This window comes from Dipodomys merriami, unplaced genomic scaffold (assembly GCF_024711535.1).
Source record: "Dipodomys merriami isolate MVZ:Mamm:240054 unplaced genomic scaffold, mDipMer1.0.p SCAF_52, whole genome shotgun sequence".
In the NCBI taxonomy this organism is placed as follows: Eukaryota; Metazoa; Chordata; class Mammalia; order Rodentia; family Heteromyidae; genus Dipodomys; species Dipodomys merriami.
The window spans coordinates 7,706,424-7,727,124 of record NW_027206091.1 but is presented as its reverse complement, the minus strand read 5'-3'; the positions used below and the strand labels follow the sequence as shown (position 1 = coordinate 7,727,124).

Here is a 20,701-nt window from a genome sequence, read left to right as displayed (position 1 = left end):
ATGCTGAAGTGCGTGTAGGCCAGCCGAGCCATCCTCTGTGCAGATCTGCAGCCTCTGATTAGAGCTAAATTTTAAGCACCCAGAGAGCTTTCAACTATGGTTTGTGGGCCCTCCTAGAACAAGGAAGGGGTGTTAGAACACACATGGTCCCCCCCACCTCATTGCAATTATAATAGTTTGCATCTCATTTGCATTCAGCCCTGAGCTTTTAGGAGGGGGGCGGGTGTCCCATGGGTCCCCAGGCACAGTGCTCTTCACACCCAGGGGACAGGGGGTGGAGCCCTTTGCAAAACCCTGCAGCTGGGGCAGGAAGCGAGAGTGGGGAGGGGGAAGGCCACAGCCCACAGAGATAGGCAGGCACAGGGCTTGTGGGGAACCTGGAGGGAGGGAGGTGCCAGCGCTGGAGCCCTGAGGCCCTGCTTGGCCCCTGGGCACGGGCCCAGCTCCCATCCTCCGGGGATGGACCTCATGGACCACGACATCTTTAATAGGGATCCCCGAGATCACTATGATCTGCTGCAGCGGCTGGGTGGCGGTACCTATGGGGAAGTGTTCAAGGTGAGAAAACCCTTCTGTCTCCATCACCCTCAGACCGATATCTTTAGGGTGAGACCTGGGAAAGGGAGAAGGTGCAAAAAGGCCCCGATACTTGGTCTTGATCCTGGGACGCTAAGAAACTCAGGCAAATGGAGCCTGCCTAATGGTCAACTTCCCCTTTACAAGGCTCGTGACAAGGTATCTGGGGACCTGGTGGCATTGAAAATGGTCAAGATGGAACCTGGTAAGTGAGGACCCTGGAACTTTGAACTCCCTCCCTTCACCCCACAGCCTGGGACATTAGGACCATCTCCCTCCCTGTAATTCCCAACCTACAGACCCCTCTTCTTTCCTGCCCTTCCTAACAGATGATGATGTAGCTACGCTTCAGAAGGAAATCCTCATGTTGAAAACTTGCCGACATGTCAACATCGTGGCTTACCACGGCAGCTACCTCTGGTGATGAGCCTCAGACCCCTTATTTCTGACCCAGCACCCCTAACTTGATCTCTAACCCTCAACTGCTACTTTAAATCAGGACACTCTTACCTTGCCTTCAACTTTGACACTTACTTTTTAACTGGGACACCTCAGCCTTCTCTCACACTAGTTCATTTTTTTAAAATCACTGCACCCCTTCATCTAAACCCCAGTTGGAACCTCCTATTTCTTCCTAGGGTTCTCCAAATGAATCCCTTCATTAATAGCAATCCTGAAATCAAATCCCCCCCAAAGGAACTTATCAATAGTTTGCCTTTTGAGTTGCCCCTGTTTCACTCTGCTCCTTTAATATAAGCTCTTAAATTCCCTGACCGGCCTCCCCCCCCCCCCCAATTAATATCCTGGATGTTCCAATAATGACCTTAATTCCCCCCAAACCTGGCATTCTGGAGCTTTTCATTGCATCCACAGCTCTGCAAGCTGGAGAGATCTTCTTTCCTGTCCCTTAGACTAGCCCAGGACATCAGAGATATACTAGATTCAAAGACCTATATTTGAGTTAAGATCCCCAATGTACATTTCCTGTCTGAGCATCAACTTCTTCATCTGTCCAGTGGCCTCACTCTGTGGGCAAGGGGAGCTGGCACATTTACATTTTTCTCCAACCTAGTGCAAGCAGAGGGATCAGTAGCAGCTGTCCTTGTAAGGAATAATTCATGAAGTGTTATTGATATTATCATTGTTGCTTTTCAATGACTGTAGGTTGCAGAAGCTGTGGATATGCATGGAATTCTGTGGGGCTGGTTCTCTTCAGGATATTTACCAAGGTTAGAGGAAGGACTAGGTCATGGAGGACCTGCCCTTTACTCCTCAAGGCCACCTCTTCTGCTTCTCTGGGTTTCGGACTTGGGGAAGTGTTCCTTCTCTACATTGCATGCAAAGCGTGGTGGGTTTGGCCTACATTATGCTGGGAATCCCTCTAGCATCTAACAGTCCTGCCTCAGTCTTTCTGTGTGTGAGACTTGCTTTAACTCCCTCTCCCTATCTTTATCTAGGTATCAGCCTCTTGCAAAGGCCTAGTTGTGTTGTAGTTAAACTTTTTCTTTTCTTTTTTTCTTCTTCTTTTTTTTTTTTGGCTCATACTTAGATGCCTAGATTTTTGTGGACTGTGGGAATGAATTTCTGGTCCTTTCTGCCTCTCAGTCTCCTTAGAGAATTTGTTGGTAGAGTTAGGGTGGGATTCTGATTACCTCTCTGAAGTTTTGGAGGTGTGTGTGTGTGTGTGTGTGTGTGTGTGTGTGTGTGTGTGTGTGTGTGTGTGTGTGTGTGTGTGTGTGTGTGTGTGTGTGTGTGTGTGTGTGTGTGTTGATATTGGGGCTTGAACTCAGGACCTAGTTGGTTTTTCCTTAGCACTTTTTTTTTTTTTTTTTGGTGGTGATGGGGAGGAGATAAGGTCTGGGCGCTGTCCCTGAGCAATTTTGCTCAAAGCTAGTGCTCTACCGCGTTGAGCCACAGCTCCACTTCCGGATTTTTGGTGGTTCATTGGAGATTAGAGTCCCGTGGACTTTCTTGCCCTAGTTGGCTTCAAACAGATGATCAGATCTCAGCCTCCTGAGTAACTAGGATTACAGTTGTGAGCCATGACTACCCAGACATATCTCTTTCAAAATATGTCTATGTCTTCCTTTCACATAGTTTCTGTCTGCATCCTCCTTTCTGTGTCTCGGCTGGGCTCTGTCCCTTCATCTCTGCCCTTGTGCCTCTGTCCCTTGCTTATTCCTCACTCCCAGTTCGAGGTCTTTCCACAGTTTCTATTTCCCTCCAGAAAAGCTCCAATTTCTCACGTCCACTGTGGCTAAGCCCACTTGCACTGGCTGGTCTTTCCTCTCCCTCTGCTACCCCACTTTCCTCAGTCTCCCCAACCCCAGTTCCTTCTCACTGCTACCCCTATATTAGCTCTTGCTCTTCTCCCTCTGAGTGGGACACCTTCTTAGGTGGCCGTACTGACCACTTTGTCAAATATCAAAACCCTTCCCACACATTTCCTGTTGACTTTGCTTGCTCTGTTTTTCTTCTGTTTATTAGTGTGTGTGTGTGCGTGTGTATGTGTGTGTATTATGTACTTCTCTTTTCTTTTTTTTTTCCCCCTGATGGCTAGGAATGAACCTAGCTAGCACATGCTAGGCCAATGTTTTATCACTGCGCTATACTTCCAGTCCTATGTAATATACCTATTACATATTCATCTTGTTTACTATCTGGAATGTTCTCTCCATAAATGCAGGGATGTTTTTCTGTGTGTGTGTGTGTGTGTGTGTGTGTACCAGGAAAAGGACTTGAACTGAGGGTCCTTATGATCTTGCTTGGCTTTTTTTGCTCAAGGCTGACATTCTACCACTTGAGCCACATGTCTACTTCTAACTTTTTGCTGGTTAATTGGAGATAAGAATCTCTTAGATTTGTCTGCTCAGGCTGGCTTTGAACATGGATCTTCAGCCTCCTGTGTAGCTGGAGTTACAGATGTGAGCCACTAGCATCTGGCACATGGTATAAGCACAATAATTATCTGCTGACTGTCCCCTCTAGACTGTGTGGCTATGTCCCTGGGGCCTTTCTTTGTCACCCGCAATGCCTCCATCTCATCTGCTTCCTTGTCCTGTCCTGGGTCTCCTTCCCCTCTACTATCCTCTTAGCTGGAGTGGGCAGGACCTGGGGCCTCCAGGGCCCAGGTTTCCTGGCTCCCATCCAACATGTGGCCTGGCTGGTGTTGCAGTGACTGGCTCCCTGTCCGAGCTCCAGATCAGCTATGTCTGCCGGGAAGTGCTCCAGGTAAGAAGGAGTCTGGGAGGGGGGCGGTCTTGTGCTAGCTCCAGATCACCCCCTCCCACTGGCGGCTCTTCTCCTACCCCAGGGACTGGCCTACCTGCACTCCCAGAAGAAGATACACCGGGATATCAAGGTGAACTGGGGATAAGGGACTGGGGGACGGAAATGGAAGCCACAGTTGGGGTGGGGGGGGCTCAGGTACTTCTGAATTGTGGGATGGGAGCTATGGGGAGCAGATATTCTGACAGGTTCCAGTTCCTACTCTGGTACCCAGGGAGCCAACATCCTCATCAATGATGGCGGAGAAGTTAGACTGGGTGAGTATGGTGGTTGGGGGGGGGGTGTGGGCAGGGGGGCGACTGGGAAATGGAGAGACAGGGGACAGTATATTTCTTCCTCTACCTCCAGCGGACTTTGGGATCTCAGCTCAGATTGGGGCAACGCTGGCTAGACGCCTGTCTTTTATTGGAACACCCTATTGGTGAGGGGTGCCTGGTGGGCAGCTGGGGGTAAGGGGGGGGGAGCAGAGGATTTTTCCCTCCCTGGATCCCTTGACAAACTCCCTTCCCGCCTCCATTCTGTGTTTGTCTGGGAAAGACTTTCTCTTTGGTTCTCTCAAGGCTCCTGTCTCTCTGTGCTGCTTTCTTCCTATTTCTCTCTGGGTTTCCGTTCTCCTCCCCCTCCATACAAATAATGTTCCCATCTTTTCTCATTAGCTCTTTCTGACTTTGCTTCTGTCTCTGTGTGGTAATAGATCTTTTTTTTCTTTTGTTTTTCTATGCTGGGGAACAAAGCCAGAGCATCCTCAAACATGACCTGCCCCCAGCCCTATTGCTTTTGTTTTTCCCTCTCCCTCCCACCCTCCCTTCCTTCCCTCCTTCCTTCCTTCCTGTGTCTTGCAATGTAGCTCAGGCTGGCCTCAAACTCATGGTCCTCCTGCCTCAGCCTCCTGAGTGCTGGGATGACAGATGATGTGACCCCAAGCCCAGCTCAACTATACTTCATTCTGTCTGCATCTTCCACTCTATGTCTGCCTGTCTTTCTCTCTGCCCATCTTTGTTTTTATGTTCCTCTCCATCTAGCTGTCTGTAGTCCATCTCCTCTCACCCTGTTCTGTCTTCCTTCACCCTCTCCTCCCTGACCTGATGCCACCTTTGGCTCTCTGGGGGTCTCTGCCCCTTAGGATGGCTCCCGAAGTTGCAGCTGTAGCCCTGAAAGGGGGATACAATGAGCTGTGTGACATCTGGTCCCTGGGCATCACAGCCATTGAACTGGCCGAGCTACAGCCACCACTCTTTGATGTACACCCTCTCAGGTAGGCAGGAATGGCAGGTCCCCCTGGGCCTGAGATCCTACCCCTCAGCTTATGTCCTCACATCAGAGAGGCCTCTATGGACTCACGGTGCAAAACACCTTTTCAATTTTTCGTGCACACCTGTAATCCCAACCATGTGGGAGGCAGAGGCAGGAGGATCAGATTCTAAGGCAGCTAAACAAAAAGGCAAAACCCTCCCTGAAAAATATTTAAACTCAAGCCTGGTTCCTATGGCTCGTGCCTGTCATCCTAGCTACTCAAGGAAATTAAGATCTGAGGATCTTGGTTTGAAGCTAGCCTGGGCAGGAAAGTCTGTAAGACTCTGATCACAAATTCGCCAGCAAAATGTCAGAAGTGGAGGTATGGCTCAAGTGGTCTAATACCAGCCTTAAGTGAAAAAGCCAAGTGAAAGCATAAGGCCATGAGTTCAAGTCTCACTAACAGCACACACTAGATAGATAGATAGATAGATAGATAGATAGATAGATAGATAGATAGATAGATAATTAAGCAAAAAGCTCTGGGGGCATGGCTCAAGTAGTAGGGCATCTACCTAGCAAGTGTGAGATCTTGAGTTCAGACCCCAATGTTACCAAAAAATAAAAGCAGTATCAGTCTCATCCCAGTCCACTGTCAAACTGGATCCTCATGTCCATTTGTTTCTAACATTGCTCTGCTGACCTGGGTGCTGTTAGGGAACACTGAAGCCATGAATGTAGCTTCCTTGAAAAGGGGCGTGAACCCCACATTGCTTCCCTATTCTTTTTAGAGTTCTCTTCCTCATGACTAAGAGTGGCTACCAGCCTCCCCGGCTAAAGGAAAAAGGAAAATGGTAAACGGATGACCTGAGTGGGGACAAGGAAGGAGCGAAGGGCCAGGGCTGGATTGGGGAAAGTCCTTAGTGCCCTCACCCACAATCTGGCTTCTTCCTCCAGGTCAGCTGCTTTCCACAACTTTATCAAAGTCACCCTCACTAAGAGCCCCAAGAAACGGCCCAGTGCCATCAAGTTGCTCAGTGTAAGCTTCTCCTCCCAGAGGACCCCCAGTTCCCTAGGCCCCACAGTTCTCTGGGCTTTTGGTAGTTCCCTTATTTGACAGGGGTGGCAAATATCCTGGGGCCTATTAGACCCATTTGGTAAAGCCTGGCACTGGTGGCTCATGCCTGTAGCTTGAGATCTGAGGATCATGGTTCAAAGCCAGCCCAGGTAGACAGATCTGAGACTCTTTTTTTTTTTTTTTTTTTGGTCCTGGGGGCTGAACTCTGGGCTTAGGGACTGCCTCTCAGCTCTTCAGCTCAAGGCTAGTGCTCTACCACTTGAGCCACAGCGCCACTTCTGGCTTTTTTCTTCTTATTTGGTGCTGAGGAATCGAATCCAGGGCCTCATGCATGCGAGGCAAGCACTCTACCACTAAGCCAACTTCCCAGCCCCTGAGAGACTCTTAACTTCACTAAACCACGAAAAGAGAGAGAGAGAGAGAGAGATGGAAATGGAGCTATGGCTCAAGTGGTAGCCTGTAGCAAAAAAACAAAAGCTCAGGAACAGTACCCTGGCCTGAGTTCAAGCCCCAGGACCAGCACAAAGGAAAAAAAAATAGTATTGGGGCTGGGAAGGTGGATCAGTGGTAGAGTGCTTCCCTTGTGTGCACAAGGCCCTGGGTTCAATTCCTTAGCACCACACAAAGAGAAAATGCCGGAAGTGGTGCTGTGGCTCAAGTGGTAGAGTGCTAGCCTTGAGCTGAAGAGCTTAGGGACAGTGCACAGGCCCAGAGTTCAGGCCCCACAACTGACAAAAAAAAATTAGTATTTGAAGGGACAAACACCTATCCTGTTCATTGGCTGTCTGCAGCCATCTGCTTATGTTGACAATTTTGTATGACCTATAATATTATAAATAATTAAATCACCCTTGGCAGAAAGAAGGCTCTCCATTTTCCTTCTGGGGTTATAGAACCCCAGTGACCCCTGCAAAGTCTCTATAATCCCTTGGAATCTCCCAGGACCTCCACCAAGACCCTCTATATTGTGCTTCCAAATCTTGCTTTTTTCCTTTTTAGTGCCAGTCCTGGGGCTTGAACTCAGGGCCTGGGCACTGTCCCTGAGCTTCTTTTTTTTTTCCCCCTGAGTTTCTTTTGCTCAAGGCTAGCACTCTACCACTTGAGCCGAAGTGCCACTTCTGGCTATTTCTGCTTATGTGGTACTAAGGAATCAAACCCAGGGCTTCATGCATGCTAGGCAAGTACTCTACCACTAAGGTACATTCCTAACCCCTAACTAAGCTTTTTTGCTCAAAGATAGCACTTGAGCCACAGCTCCACTTCTGGCTTTTTGCTGGTTAATTGGAAATCAGAGTCTCATGGACTTTGTCACCTGGGCTGGCTTTGAACCTCGACCCTCAGATTTCAGCCTCCTGATTATCTAGGATAATAGGCGTGAGTCACCAGTGCCCTACTCCCCAAATCTTTCTGTGATTCCCCTAAATTGCTAGAACTTGCCGTGTCCCATGAGTCTTATTTCTGAGACTCCTCTCAAATCTATCCCACTGCTTCTAAGGACCTTCTTCCGTTGGCTTCTAAGAATCCCTGCAGTTCCAGAAATTCTCCCTTCTGAGAACCCTAAATTCTTCTAATCCCTTTAGACTTCTCACAATTCTCTAGACTTTCCTGCCTTCCCCATCAGCTGTCACTGCCCCCATGGGTCCCCTTAGGTAGGGAAACCCTGTCGCAATCTTCCCTCCATGACCCCTGTGTGCCAACACTCCCTCCTCCCACAGCATCAGTTAGTTTCGCAGGCTGGGCTGAACAGAGGCCTCATCCTAGATCTTCTTGACAAAATGAGGAACCCGGGAAAAGGACCCCCTGTTGGTGAGATTGAAGACGAGGAGTCGGAGGTAAGGTTCTACCAATCCCCCTCTGCCAAGAGAGATGCCATCCCATAGCCTCTCCTAGAAAGAACACAGAAGAGGAAGGGGGGGTTGGCTTGGCACAGTGCTGGGTGCAGAGGATTAGAGTAGAGAAGAAAGCTCCTGGCTAGGCCGATAGGTTGATTATGGTTGGGGTTTGGGGGTGGGCACAAGTCCTGATGCAGCCTGCCCCTCTGCCCAGCCACCCCCTGCCGTCCCTCGGCGGATCAGATCAACTCACCGGTCCAGTTCTCTGAAAATCCCAGATGCAGATCATTATGGTAAGTAGATAGAATTCTGTAGTTTGGAGATGCCTGGTCCTATACTTGATTGAGAAGACCCCTTTGATCTACCATCTTTCCTTCCTTCCTTCTTTCCTTCTTTCCTTCCTTCCTTCCTTCCTTCCTTCCTTCCTCCCTCTTTCTTTCTTCCTTACTCTTTCTTTCTTTCTTTCTTTCTTTCTTTCTTTCTTTCTTTCTTTCTTTCTTTCTTTCTTTCTTTCTTTCTTCTCTTTCATTCTTCCTTTCCTTCCTTTCTTTCCTTTCGTTCGTTTGTTCGTTGGTTTTGTGTCAGTCCTGGAGCTGGAACTCAAGGCCTAGGTACTGCTCCTGAACTCCTTTGCTCAAGACTAGAGCTCTACCACTTTGAGCCACAGCACCACTTCCGGTTTTCTGGTGGTTAATTGGAGATGAGTCTCATGGAGGATGGGTGCTGGTGGCTCATGCCTATAATCCTAACTACTCATGAGATCTGAGGATCATGATTCAGAGCCAGCCTCGGCAGGAAAGTCTGTGAGACTCTTTTCTCCAATTAACCACCAGAAAACTGGAAGTGGCTCAAAGTGGTTACCACCTGACCTATAAAATAACCATAGAAATGTGCCCCACCCCCTCTCCCACTTGACCTTTCTGAGCTGCAGACTCCCAAAACACCTCCCATCTCATCCCCCAAAAACACTTACTTAAACCTTTGGTTCTCAAATATATCCTTAAGCCTTCTATAATTGAAATCTCTCCACTTCCCAGATCTAAAATCTTAATATTCCCCTCCCCACAAAAGGAGACCTCTTTAATCCAAGGTTTATCCCCAAGGGGCCAACACACCAATCCCCTAGCTTTTCCTTCCTCCTTTCAAGTTCCTTTCCCTGCCCCACTGGTTCAACTGTCCTCTCCTCCCAGAGTGGCACATGGAATTCAGGAGGCTGAGAGGCATGGAGCCTGGGTCCCAGGCCAACACGGTGAGCTGCTGCCTCCCTCCCCTCTGCCCACATCCTCCCCTTTCCCCCCAGGCCAAACTAATCCTCCTCCCCCAATCGTGCAGGCTTGCTTACAGCCCCCTGAAGACCTCAGCAGCAGCAGACCCAGGTCAGGGACCCCTGGGTGTGTGTGTGTGTGGAGGGAGGGGGTACCAGGATATGTAGGGATTGCCTGAGACTCATACCCTACACTCTTTAGGAGATCTCTATCAGATTCTGATGACGACTATGATGACGTGGACATGTAAGAGGCCCTGTCCCATAGCCCCCCCCCTCCACATGTGACAGCTGGACCCACCTTACCTCCAACCTTATCTCTACCCTGACCCTGAACCCTGACCTCTCCCCCCACATGCAGCCCTCACCTTCCTTCCTCCACAAACCCTGCTCCCCAGTTCTACCCTCTCCCTTCACCTCTGACTTGTGACCCCTGACCCCTCATCTATCCCATCTCTAACCTCCACCCTCAACTTCAGCCCCCCCCAGCTGTCCTCAGCTCCCCGACCTGTCCCATCTCCATCTGAAATGTTCCCTTGCCCAATGCCACAGTCTCCTCCTCCCACATATTTGCCTGCACCCCCAAACCTCAGCTTGAGACCTAACCCTTCACTTGAGCCCTCATCTCTCAACATCTCATTTGACCTCAGATCTTGGTTTCTGTACATTTCTCCTTGCCCCACACCCAGACTTACCCTGTGTGGTTGGGCTCCCATGGCCCGTGGTGGGGTCTGGGATTTCCTGCTGATTGTATCAATACACCGGAGTGCCCGGTGTATTGCCAGTCTCCTGGTATATTGCCAACCTTGAATGCTGGGTGTATTGCCAGCCCTTGCTACCCCTGAGTTACTCCTGTTCCCTGGCTGTCACACCACCACTGCCTTCCCAGCCCTGAACATACCAACTTCCCTGCCCCTCCTTGCTTACCCCATCTTTGTCTTTCAGCCCCACCCCTGCAGAGGATAAGCCTCCTCCACTGCCCCCCAAGGTAAGGCCCTGAGTCCTTAGATGCTGAGACTCGGGGATCCCCAGGGCTTGGGAATCTGGGGTGATAGAAACTTGGCATGGCCTAGTGAACATGTCAGTTGCCACTCGAGTATTTGGTTTGTGGGGTACAGTGGGAAAGCAGGGTGTAGGCTAGAGTGGAGAGAGGTCATTGGCCTCAGCCAACTCTGTACCTGTGGAGTCAGGGACTGGGGGAGGGGGTGCAAGGGTACCCTCTTTCTGAGTCCATCTGATGTTTCTCCATGTTTCCTCCTTCTGTCTCCAAAGCCCAAGTCCCGTTCTCCATCAGATGATGGCTTTGGGAAGATGGGGGATGAGGGGCAATTGAGCCCAGGGGTACTGGTCCGGTGTGCCAGCGGGCCTCCTCCACGTACCCCTCATCTCGGACCTCCCCTAGCCACTCCCAGTCCCCACCTAACTGCCCACTCAGGTAAAGGATAGGCTGGGGAAGAAGGGGGAGGGCAGGAGTGGCAGGAAGGCCTCTAGATGCTGATTTTGTTCCAACCCCTCTCAGAACCCTCACTCTGGAACCCAGCTGCCCGAGAGCCTGACCAGCCCCCACGGTTGCCCCCTAGAAAGGAAAAGATGAAGAGAAAGGTACGAGGCTGCTATGTGCCTTAAGGTTGGCCTGGTGTCCTGGGAGTAGGAGAGGCTTAGAACAATAGGTGATATTTATTGAGCCTTTTGTGCCAGGCACTGATCTCGTGTCTTTACCTGGTGTAAGCCTCCACAGACAGAAACGTATCACAGAGGTAGATATTATCCTCCATGTCACAGTTGGGAAACTGAGGCACAGAAGAGTAAGTAGCTTGACTGAGTTCTGTATACAGTATACCTCCTGATCTATGGTGGCTATGTTCTCAGACCTCCCCCCAACACACACCAGTAGATACCCTGTGGATAGTACTCAATTCTATATTTTTATTTTTCCTATCCAAGCATACCTATGTGAAAGTTTAATTGGTAAGTTAGACACAGTAAGAGAATAACAGAAATGAAAAGGTAGCTTAGTGGTAGAGCACTTGTTTAGTATACATGAGGCCCTGGGTTCAATTCCCAGAACCACCTAAAATAGAGAGACAGACAGGACAGAAAGAGGGGGTAAGAGGAGGCCACAAGGCACATAATAACTATAGTCAAGATGGGCACTGGTAGCTCATACCTGTAATCCTAGCTACATACCTGTAATCCTAGCTACTCTGGAAGCTGAGATCTGAGGACCACAGTTCAAAGCCAACTTTAGGTAAAAATGTTCCAGAGACTCTTGCCTCCAATTAACCAGCAAAAAAGCCAGAAGTAGGGCTGGGAATGTGGCTTAATGGTAAAGTGCTTGCCTAGCATGCATGAAGCCCTGGGTTTGATTCCTCAGCACCAAATAAACAGAAAAAGCCAGAAGTCGCACTTTGGCTCAAGTGGTAGAGTGCTAGTCTTGAACAAAAAGAAGCTCAAAGACAGTGCCCAAGCCTTGGCCAAGTTCAAGCCCCAGAACTGGCAAAAAAAGAGCCGGAAGTGGAGATGGAGATACTGCTCAGGTGGTAGAACCTCAGCCTTGAACAGAAAAGCCAAACAAATGTGAGAATCCCTCAGTTCAAGCCTCAATATGGGCACACAAACAAAAATAATAACTATAATCAAATAAGATAATTAGGGCAATATCCTGTTTAGGGAGATATGCATTTAAAATAAAAAAATTTAATATATTTTTTGCCAGTCTTGGGGGCTTTAACTCAGCCTGAGCTATACCTGAGCTTTTTTTTTTTTTTTTTGTCTGTCGTGGGGCTTGAATTCTGGGCCTGAGCACTGTCCCTCAGCTCTTCAGCTCAAGGCTAGCGCTCTATCACTTGAACTACAGCATCACTTCTGGTTTTCTGGTAGCTTATTGGAGCTAAGAGTTTCACGGACTTTCCTGCCTGGGCTGGCTTTGAACTGCTATCCTCAGCCTCCTGAGTAGCTAGGATTATAGGTATGAGCCACTGGCGCCCGGCTCTGACTTTTTTCTGAGTAGATTATTGGAGGTAAGAGTCTCTCAGCCTTTTCTACTCGGGCTGGCTTCGAACCATGATTCTCTGATCTCAGAGAAGCTAGATTTACAGGCATGAGCCCACTAGTGCCCAGCTAAAACTTACAATTTTTTAATCTGGAATTTTCCATGTAATGTATTTGGACTACAGTTAACCACAGGTAACAGACCATGGAAGCAGAGGTAGGATTTGAACCCTGGCACTCTTGCTCCAGAATCCTAACCATTGTACCTCCTGTCCCCTATTTTCTTTTGCTGTGTTTGCTTCCTTCTCCGGCCCAACTCCGGCCCTGACCCAGGGATGTGCTCTTCTTGTAAAGCTGTTCAATGGCTGCCCTCTTCGGATCCATAGCACAGCAGCTTGGACACACCCCTCCACCAAGGGTGGGCATTTGGGAGGTCCAGAAGGGCCTGGGGTGGGGGTGGGGAGCCAGGGTGGGCTAGGAGACCTTAAGGAAAGGTAAAAGGCAAGTATAGGGAGGGTCTCATTGGGGTATGGGGGGAATGGCCAAGACTGTGGTTCCAGTTGGATCTAGAGATATAAGAGAAGAGCAAAAATGAATTGGAGAGTGAACGCAGGAAAGTTAAGAGTTTAGAGGCCCAGAGATGTTCAAATATAATAGAATGTCTAGAGTAGGAGGTATACAATTGATGACAAAAGTTAGCTGGAGGTTAATGAGTTAATGGTAGCAACTGGGATCAATGTTTTGGGGTCAGGAGTTGGAGGGTCAGTGAGGGTCTCCATGTTTTTTCTTTCTTTTCTTGGGGGGGAGGTCTGGTCATGGGGCCTGAACTCTGGGCCTGGGCGCTGTCCCTCAGCTCTTCAGCTCAAGGCTAGCACTCTACCACTTGAGCCACAGTGCCACTTCTGGCTTTTTTTTTCTGCTTATGTGGTGCTGAGGAATCAAACCCAGGGCCTCATGCATGCAAGGCAAGCGCTCTACCACTGAGCCACCTGCCCACCCCCAGTCTCAGTGTTGAATAAATAAATCAGAGCTAGGTGGTGGCTCACTCCCGTAACTCTAGCTATGTGGAAGGCTACTACACTTGTAGGAGTGTAGTTCCAGGCTAGCTAGGGCAAGAAAAAAGAAAGTGAGACTCCATTTAAATGGAAGAAGCTGGTCATGGTGGCATATGCTTATCATTCCAGCTATAGTAGAAATTGAAAAATAGGTGGATTGTGGTCCAGTCACATGCCAAGGCAAGAAGCAAGACCTTTTCTCAAAAATAAATAGCACAAAAAAAAGACCTGGATGCATAACTCAGTGAGTGACCGCCTCCCTTTCTAGTGTGAGACCCTAAGTTCAAATCCCAATACTGTGCCCAACCCTCGCAACAGATAGCTGTTAAGCTAGGTACTGGTAGCTCATGCCTGGAATCCTAGCTACTCAGGAGGCTAAGACCCTGTCACAGTTCAGGGATCTTTGGCAGAAAAAGCCATATTTGTGGATGTCTGAGCTAAGGATTTGTGTGCAGTGGGAACTTGGCATTGGGGAAAAGATAGGAGGAGGTGTAGAGTCCATTTGGAGTGACAGGTACAAGGTTGGGTGAGAAACGAGGACACACAGCCAAGATTTTGTGGATCAGGAATAGAAGAACGGTCAGGCATAGATGGAGGACGCTAAGAATAATAAGTGACAGGGTGGGGTTTGAGCTAGATTTGGGGGAGACAGACTGGGGAAAGTTGGAGGATAAAGGGGTAGATATGAGAACCTGAGAGACAAGATTTACAGAGCTCAGACAGGTGGGGAGATGGGAGGTCCCTGGGATGAGGTAGGACCCAGCATCCTGTCTGCCCCCCACTTCCCAGACCAGCACCTGCTTCTGGGGGCAGAGGAAGGCATCTTCATCTTGAATCGAAATGGCCAGGAGGCCACAATGGAGATGGTGAGGGATGGTGCCTTGGCGGGGGGTGGGGGGTGGGGGGGTAGGGGGGGCAGGGAGTGGGAGTGTGTGTGCAAATGATCTTGGTGGGTGCTCCATAGCTGTCTCCTACTACTCTCTGCAGCTCTTCCCTAGCCGGACTACCTGGGTATACTCCATCAACAACGTCCTCATGTCCCTCTCAGGTCTGCCGGAGGTGGGGGGAGGAAGGGAAAAGGGGAGAAGTTAAGGGGTCAAGGTTAGGAGAAAGGGACACAGATAAGCACAATTGAGAAAAAAAAAAAAACCCTAGCCAAGCATTGGTGGCTCATGCCTGTAATGCTAGCCACTCAGGAGGCTGAGATCTAAGGACTGAGATTCAAAATCCAGCTAGGGCAGGAAAGTCCATGAGACTTTTATCTCTAACCACCAGAAAAGGAGAAGTGGCACTGTGACTCAAAGTGGTGGAGCACTAGCTTTGTGCAAAAGAGCTCAGGGACAGCTCCTAAGCCCTGAGTTCAAGCTCTACAACTGACAGAAAAAAATCCCTTCGAGACCATGTGTGGTAGTCTATTCCTATGATCTCCAGGCAATTAGGATCCCAGCAACTGAGAAACTCCTCTCCAAAGAAAGGAAGGGGTGGGACTTCTGCAGTTGAGTTCAAGGTCATACTGGTGTACATAGTAAGTTCAAGCCCTGTTTGAGCTACGTAACAAAACCCTGTCTCAATAATAATAGTAATATAATAATAATAGAAGTGATATACAAAAATAAAACAAAAGTTTCAGCCTTAGGTTCTAATATCAACTCTGTGTTTGTGTGTGTGTTGATACTGAGGTCTCATGCTCTTGTTTAGCTTTTTCTGCTGGCTTTTTGCTGGTTAATTAGAGATGAATTTCATGGATTTTCCAACCGTGATCTTCAGATCTGAGCCTCTTGAGTAGCTGGATTGCAGGCCTGAATCATTGTACCCATCTTACATTTAATTTTTGATTGTAGGGCAGGAAGGGAATGAAAGAGGCATGCTTGGGATGTGCAGTCTTAGGATTTCATAGGGCAAGAGCCAATGGAGGGATGGAAGAAAGGAGGGGGTCTCCAGGGTCCTATAACTACTTCCTGCTTCCCCCCTACATACACACACTGCAGGAAAGACCCCCCACCTGTATTCTCATAGCATCCTGGGCCTGCTGGAACGGAAGGAGACCAGAGCAGGAAATCCTATCGCTCACATTAGCCCCCACCGCCTACTAGCCAGGTATCAGCCCCCAAGCGGCAGCCTTGAGTCCTATGACCTCCTGCCCCCATCACTGCCATTCACATCCATCTCTTCTTCAGAAAGAACATGGTCTCCACCAAGATCCAAGACACCAAAGGCTGCCGCGCATGCTGTGTAGGTGAGAGTCCCCACCCCCAGGGATGGCAGGGGGCAGGGCTTCTGCAGCATCCTCCCAAGAAGGCTGAGGAATTAAGACAGCATGTCTCAGGGTCCAGGGGAAGAAGTGTGGTTCTCACTAGAGGAGAACAAGGGGGAAAGGAGATTGATGTTTACCCATCGTCGCCCACTCCTACAGCAGAGGGTGAGAGCTCTGGGGGTCCGTTCCTGTGTGGGGCATTGGAGACATCAGTGATCCTGCTTCAGTGGTACCAACCCATGAACAAGTTCTTGCTGGTCCGGGTAAGGTCCCCGAAGGAGCCAGGGTGTTGGGGGACAGGGATGTTGTGGCTGAGGTCTCACACCTTCTATGCTTCTGAAGAGAGTTACGGGAAGCCCCACCTACTCCCCCTTTCATCCTTAAGCTCTGCCCCCACAACCTATTCCTAATTCTATTCCAGACCCTTTGTCGTATCTGAAGGTCTCATTCAGAGTCCACTTTGAGTCTATAAGCAAATTTTGTTGCCCTTGGGACAGCAAGGATCTTGGGCGTGTGTGTGTGTAAATCCTTATCTTTCGATTGTTAGGCTGGTACACCCCCAAACGAAGCTGCACCCTTGTTCCTAAGGAGGCACCCCTAATTCCTGAGTCTTCACTCTTTTAAGACTTCTTCCATCCCCCTCCATCCCTAGGAAATTCTTGGGAAGTCCCAGGCCTGCTGCAAAGCCCTGTCCCACAGGCCCCCAGCCCCTGAGTCCGCTCCTCCTCGTTTGTCCCCCTCCCCCCTGCTCCCCGCAGCAGGTGCTGTTCCCGTTGCCCACGCCGCTGCCAGTGTTCGCGCTGCTGAGCACGCCAGGCTCCGAGCTGCCGTCCGTGTGCATCGGCGTGAGCCCCGGGAAACCCGCCAGGTCGGTGGTCTTCCATACCGTGCGCTTCGGCGCGCTGTCCTGTTGGCTGGGCGAGGAGAGCACGGGTGAGTGGGGTGTGTCGCAGAGGGCGGAGCTGGAGAGGGTGGGGCTTAGCCCTCCTGGAAGGGTGGACCTGATTGGGCGATCCTGGAAAAGGGCAGGGCTTGGGGAGGGGAAAGAATAGCAGCTTTTATGTGATTGGTAAGATTGAGGAGGGGGTGGGGCTTGTGTGGTGGGCGGGGACTACTTGCTTGGGACTTACCTGGTGCTTAGCAGAGGCACTAGTCTTCTAGGGGTGGTGTGGGAGAGAAATTGGTTCTTAATCCCTCCCCACAATCTCTCAAACAGAGCACAAGGGACCTGTACAGGTGACCCAGGTAAAAGAAGACATGGTGATGGTGTTGATGGATGGTAAGAGACATTCTTCCATTTCCCTACCCCAGGACCTGGTGCCTGCCTTTCAGGCCCTGGTATATCTGGGTCTTAGGTAAACACCTCACTCAGCTGAATGTTGGTGGCTCACACTGGTAATCCTAATTACTCAAGGAGGCTGGGATCTAAGGATCACGGTTCAAAGCCAGCCCAGGCAGGAAAGTCCGTGAGACTCTTACCCTAAGTAATCACCAGAAAAACCAGAAGTGGAGCTGTGGCCCAAGTCTTAGAGCACTAGTCTTGAACAACAACAACAAAAGCTCAGGGAAGACAGAACCCAAGCCCTGAGTTCAAGCCCCAGGACTGACACAAAAACAAAATAAAACAAAACCTCACTCTACTTCTCTTCAGGCTCTCTGAAGCTGGTAACTCCAGAAGGGGCCCCAATCCGGGGACTTCGCACCACTGAGATCTCTATGACTGAAACAGTAGAGGCTGTGGGTGCGTTGGGGATGGGAGGGCCCAGGGTTGGGCAGAGGCTTCAGGGATCCAGCAATCCCATGGGTCATGGATACTGCTTTCTCTGCAGCTATGGTTGGAGGCCAACTTCAGGCCTTCTGGAAGCATGGGGTGCAGGTGTGGGCTCCAGGCTCAGATCAGGTGAGTTTCTCCCCTCCAAACTCAGCATTCCACCCTCTCCCTAAGTCATTCCATTTATCAGGTGAGCTTGGAAAACCCAAGTCAGGTCTTGGAGTTCACTGGGGATGCTTTCCCTTTGTTTCAGCTCAGATTTGGATCCCTTGTCTGCCTCTGGAACCCCAGTAGTATTCTGGGCCCTTGTGGCCTTCTGCAAGGGATTTTGTTCTGAGACTTTGTTTCCCAATTGTAATATGGGGGGGCCAATGTAGAGAGCTGTGGATGGTTAAGAGCATGGAGTAGAATCCCATGGGCACATGACGTGTGTGTGTGTGTGTGTGGCTAGTGTGTGTGTGTGTGTGTGTGCGTGTGTGTGTGTGGCTAGAATTGGGCTTGTACTCAGGGCCTTGGAACTGTCCCTTAGCTTTTTCCACTCAAGGCTCTACCAATTGAGCCATACTTCCACTTCTGGCCTTTTATTTGGGGGGGAGGGTCCAGTCGTGGGGCCTGAACTCTGGGCCTGGGTGCTGTCCCTCAGCTCTTCAGCTCAAGGCTAGCACTCTACCACTTGAACCACAGTGCCACTTCCGGCTTTTTTTTCTGCTTATGTGGTGCTGAGGAATCGAACCCAGGGCCTCAAACATGCAAGGCAAGCACTCTACCACTAAGCCACCTTCCCAGCCCTGGCTTTTTTTTTTTTGTCGGTCCTGGGTCTTGAACTCTGGGCCTGGGTGCTGTCCCTCAGCTCTTCAGCACTAGGCTAGCGCTCTACCACTTGAGCTACAGCGCCACTTCTGGTTTTCTAGTGGTTTATTGGAGATAAGAGTCTCATGGACTTTCTTGCCCAGGCTGGCTTTGAGCCGCGATCCTCAGATCTCAGCCTCCTGAGTAGCTAGGATTAACAGGTGTGAGCCACCAGTGCCCGGCTCACTTCTGGTTTTTTGGTAGTTAATTTGAGAGAAGACTCTTGTCTCAGATTTTTCTGCCCAGGCTGGCTTTGAACCATGATCCTGAGATCTCATCTCCTGAGTAGCTAGGTGTGAGCCATCTGTTCTGGACTGACCACATGACATTGTCTTTCTGTGCTTCACTGTCCTGCATTGGCAATGGAAGGGAAATGGAGACTCATGTCATGGAGCACCATGCCAGATTACTGATGATTACAATCACCCATCAAGCGTTTAGTAAGAGTTTGCAGGTTAGCCATCTGAAGCACAGAGAGGTTAAGTAACTTGCTGGAGGTCTCACAGCTGTTGTGTACTGTTGGATATGATTGGTTCTGGACTTAGACATTCAGAAACCTCTACAGGCTGGTGTGGAAGGGAGGGGGCTTCTTGATTACTCACACAGTTGATTTTTCTGTAGATGCTGCAAGAGTTAAGAGATCCCACCCTCACCTTCCGCTTGCTTGGCTCCTCCAGGTATGGTGGTGGCAAGGGGGAGGGCAGAAGAACCTGGGAGGGGGCCCTGAAGTAGAGTAGCCAACCAGAGGTGTCTGCAGCCACCTGGATCTTTGGCCTGGACAGCCTCTCCAATCTCCCTGTCCCCATTGTCTGTGCATGCATGGCTACCAAAGGGACAGTTTCCTTCTTTCCTTCCTTCCTTCCTTCCTTCCTTCCTTCCTTCCTTCCTTTCTTTCTTTCTTTCTTTCTTTCTCTTTCTTTCTTTCTTTCTTTCTTTCTTTCTTTCTTTCTTTCTTTCTTTCTTTCTTTCTTTCTTTCTTTCTTTCTTTCTTTCTTTCTTTCTTTCTTTCTTGTCCTGGGGCTTGAACTCAAGGCCTGGGCACTGTCCCTGAGCTTCTTTTGCTCGAGGTTAGCACTCTACCACTTGACCCACAGCACCACTTCCAGCTTTTTCTGTGTATATGATACTGAGGAATCAAACTCAGGACTTCATGCATGCTACGCAAGCACTCTACTACTAAGCCACATTCCCAGCCCCAGACAGTTTCCTTTCTAACTGGATTGGGATTTGAACTTAGGGCCTTACGTTTGCTAAGTAAGTGCTCTACCACTTGAGCTATATCTACAGTTTGCCATGTTTCTTTTTATTTATTTATTTTTATTTTTGTTGGTTGTGGGGCTGGAACTCAAGGTCTGGGCACTGTCTCTAAGCTTGTTCACTCAAGGCTAGCACTCTACCACTTTGAGTTACAGCACCACTTCCAGTTTTCTGGTTGTTAATTGAAGATAAGAGTCTCATGGCCTTTCCTGGCAGGGCTGGCTTTGAACCACCATCCTCTGATCTCAGTTTTCTGAATAGCTAAGATTACAAGTGTAAACCACCAGCACCTGGCTTAAAGTTATTTTTTTAAAAATAGCTATTTTTTTAAAGTAAAAAGTTCACGATAGTCTTATCTCAAAAAAAAAAAAAAAAAAAAAAGGACGCTGGTGCTCACACCTGTAATCCTAGTTACTTAGGAGGCTGAGATCTGAGGATCACGATTCAAAGCCAGCCTGGGCAAGAAAGTCTGTGAGAGTCTTATCTCCAATAAACCATTCAGAAAACTGGAAGTGGCACTGTGGCTCTAATGGTAGAGTGCTAGCCTTGAGCTGAAGAGCTGAGCGACAATGCCCTGGCCCAGAAACAAGTTCCAGAACCAACCTAAAAAAAAAAGCTGGAAGTGAGGCTGTGGCTCAAGTGGTAGAGCTCTAGCCTTGAACAAAGAAACCTAGGGACAGCATTCAGACCTTGAGTTCAAGCCCTAGGACTGGAACACACACAAAAAGATCAGAAGGTTTTTTTCATTGTTGTCTTCAGACAATCTCAGTACATAGCCTAGGCTGGCCTTAAACTCATGGTCCTGTTGCCAAAGCCTCTCAAGTACTAGAATTAATGGCATACATTACCACACCTAGCTTGCTCATTCATTTTGACAGGGTCCCATTGGGCTGGCAGTTTCTATTACCTACTTTGTGAAGGAGTGAATAAATGAAAAAACAAATGACTTCTCCTTTTCCAGGCCTGTAGTGGTGGAGACAAGGCCAGCAGATGACCCTACTGCCCCCAGCAACCTCTACATCCAGGAATGAAGTTCTGGGTGGGGGTGGGGGGCTATTAGGAAGAATTCCCTGCACATACACACCCTAACAAATACACACTATTCATCATGTGAAGGCCTGGTCTTCCAATAAACTGACTTCAGCCTCTACTATCATCTTGGTTTTCTATTGGGGGAGGGGAGGCAAGATTTCTAGATGCTCACTTCCCCAAACTCCCAACGACTCAATGTACTGAGGCCAAGGGTGTAGCAC

At 49.3% G+C, this 20,701-nt stretch overlaps 1 protein-coding gene across 1 annotated transcript; it reads left to right on the top strand.

The window, feature by feature from the left end:
- The first annotated feature begins 338 nt into the window (after positions 1-338).
- LOC138811147 (mitogen-activated protein kinase kinase kinase kinase 1) lies at positions 339-20,599 on the top strand. Its single transcript, XM_069998789.1, has 31 exons — positions 339-558; positions 724-781; positions 906-996; positions 1,741-1,805; positions 3,752-3,807; positions 3,890-3,937; positions 4,079-4,121; positions 4,213-4,285; positions 4,988-5,119; positions 5,889-5,951; positions 6,055-6,136; positions 7,891-8,007; positions 8,222-8,300; positions 9,198-9,256; positions 9,340-9,383; positions 9,474-9,518; positions 10,217-10,259; positions 10,544-10,706; positions 10,791-10,873; positions 12,596-12,680; positions 14,107-14,183; positions 14,305-14,365; positions 15,306-15,414; positions 15,495-15,553; positions 15,731-15,834; positions 16,330-16,504; positions 16,788-16,850; positions 17,223-17,312; positions 17,401-17,471; positions 18,813-18,868; positions 20,410-20,599. The coding sequence occupies exons 1-31, from the start codon at positions 460-462 to the stop codon at positions 20,477-20,479; spliced, it is 2,463 nt and encodes an 820-aa protein (XP_069854890.1). The 5' UTR covers positions 339-459; the 3' UTR covers positions 20,480-20,599.
- Positions 20,600-20,701: the final 102 nt, after the last annotated feature.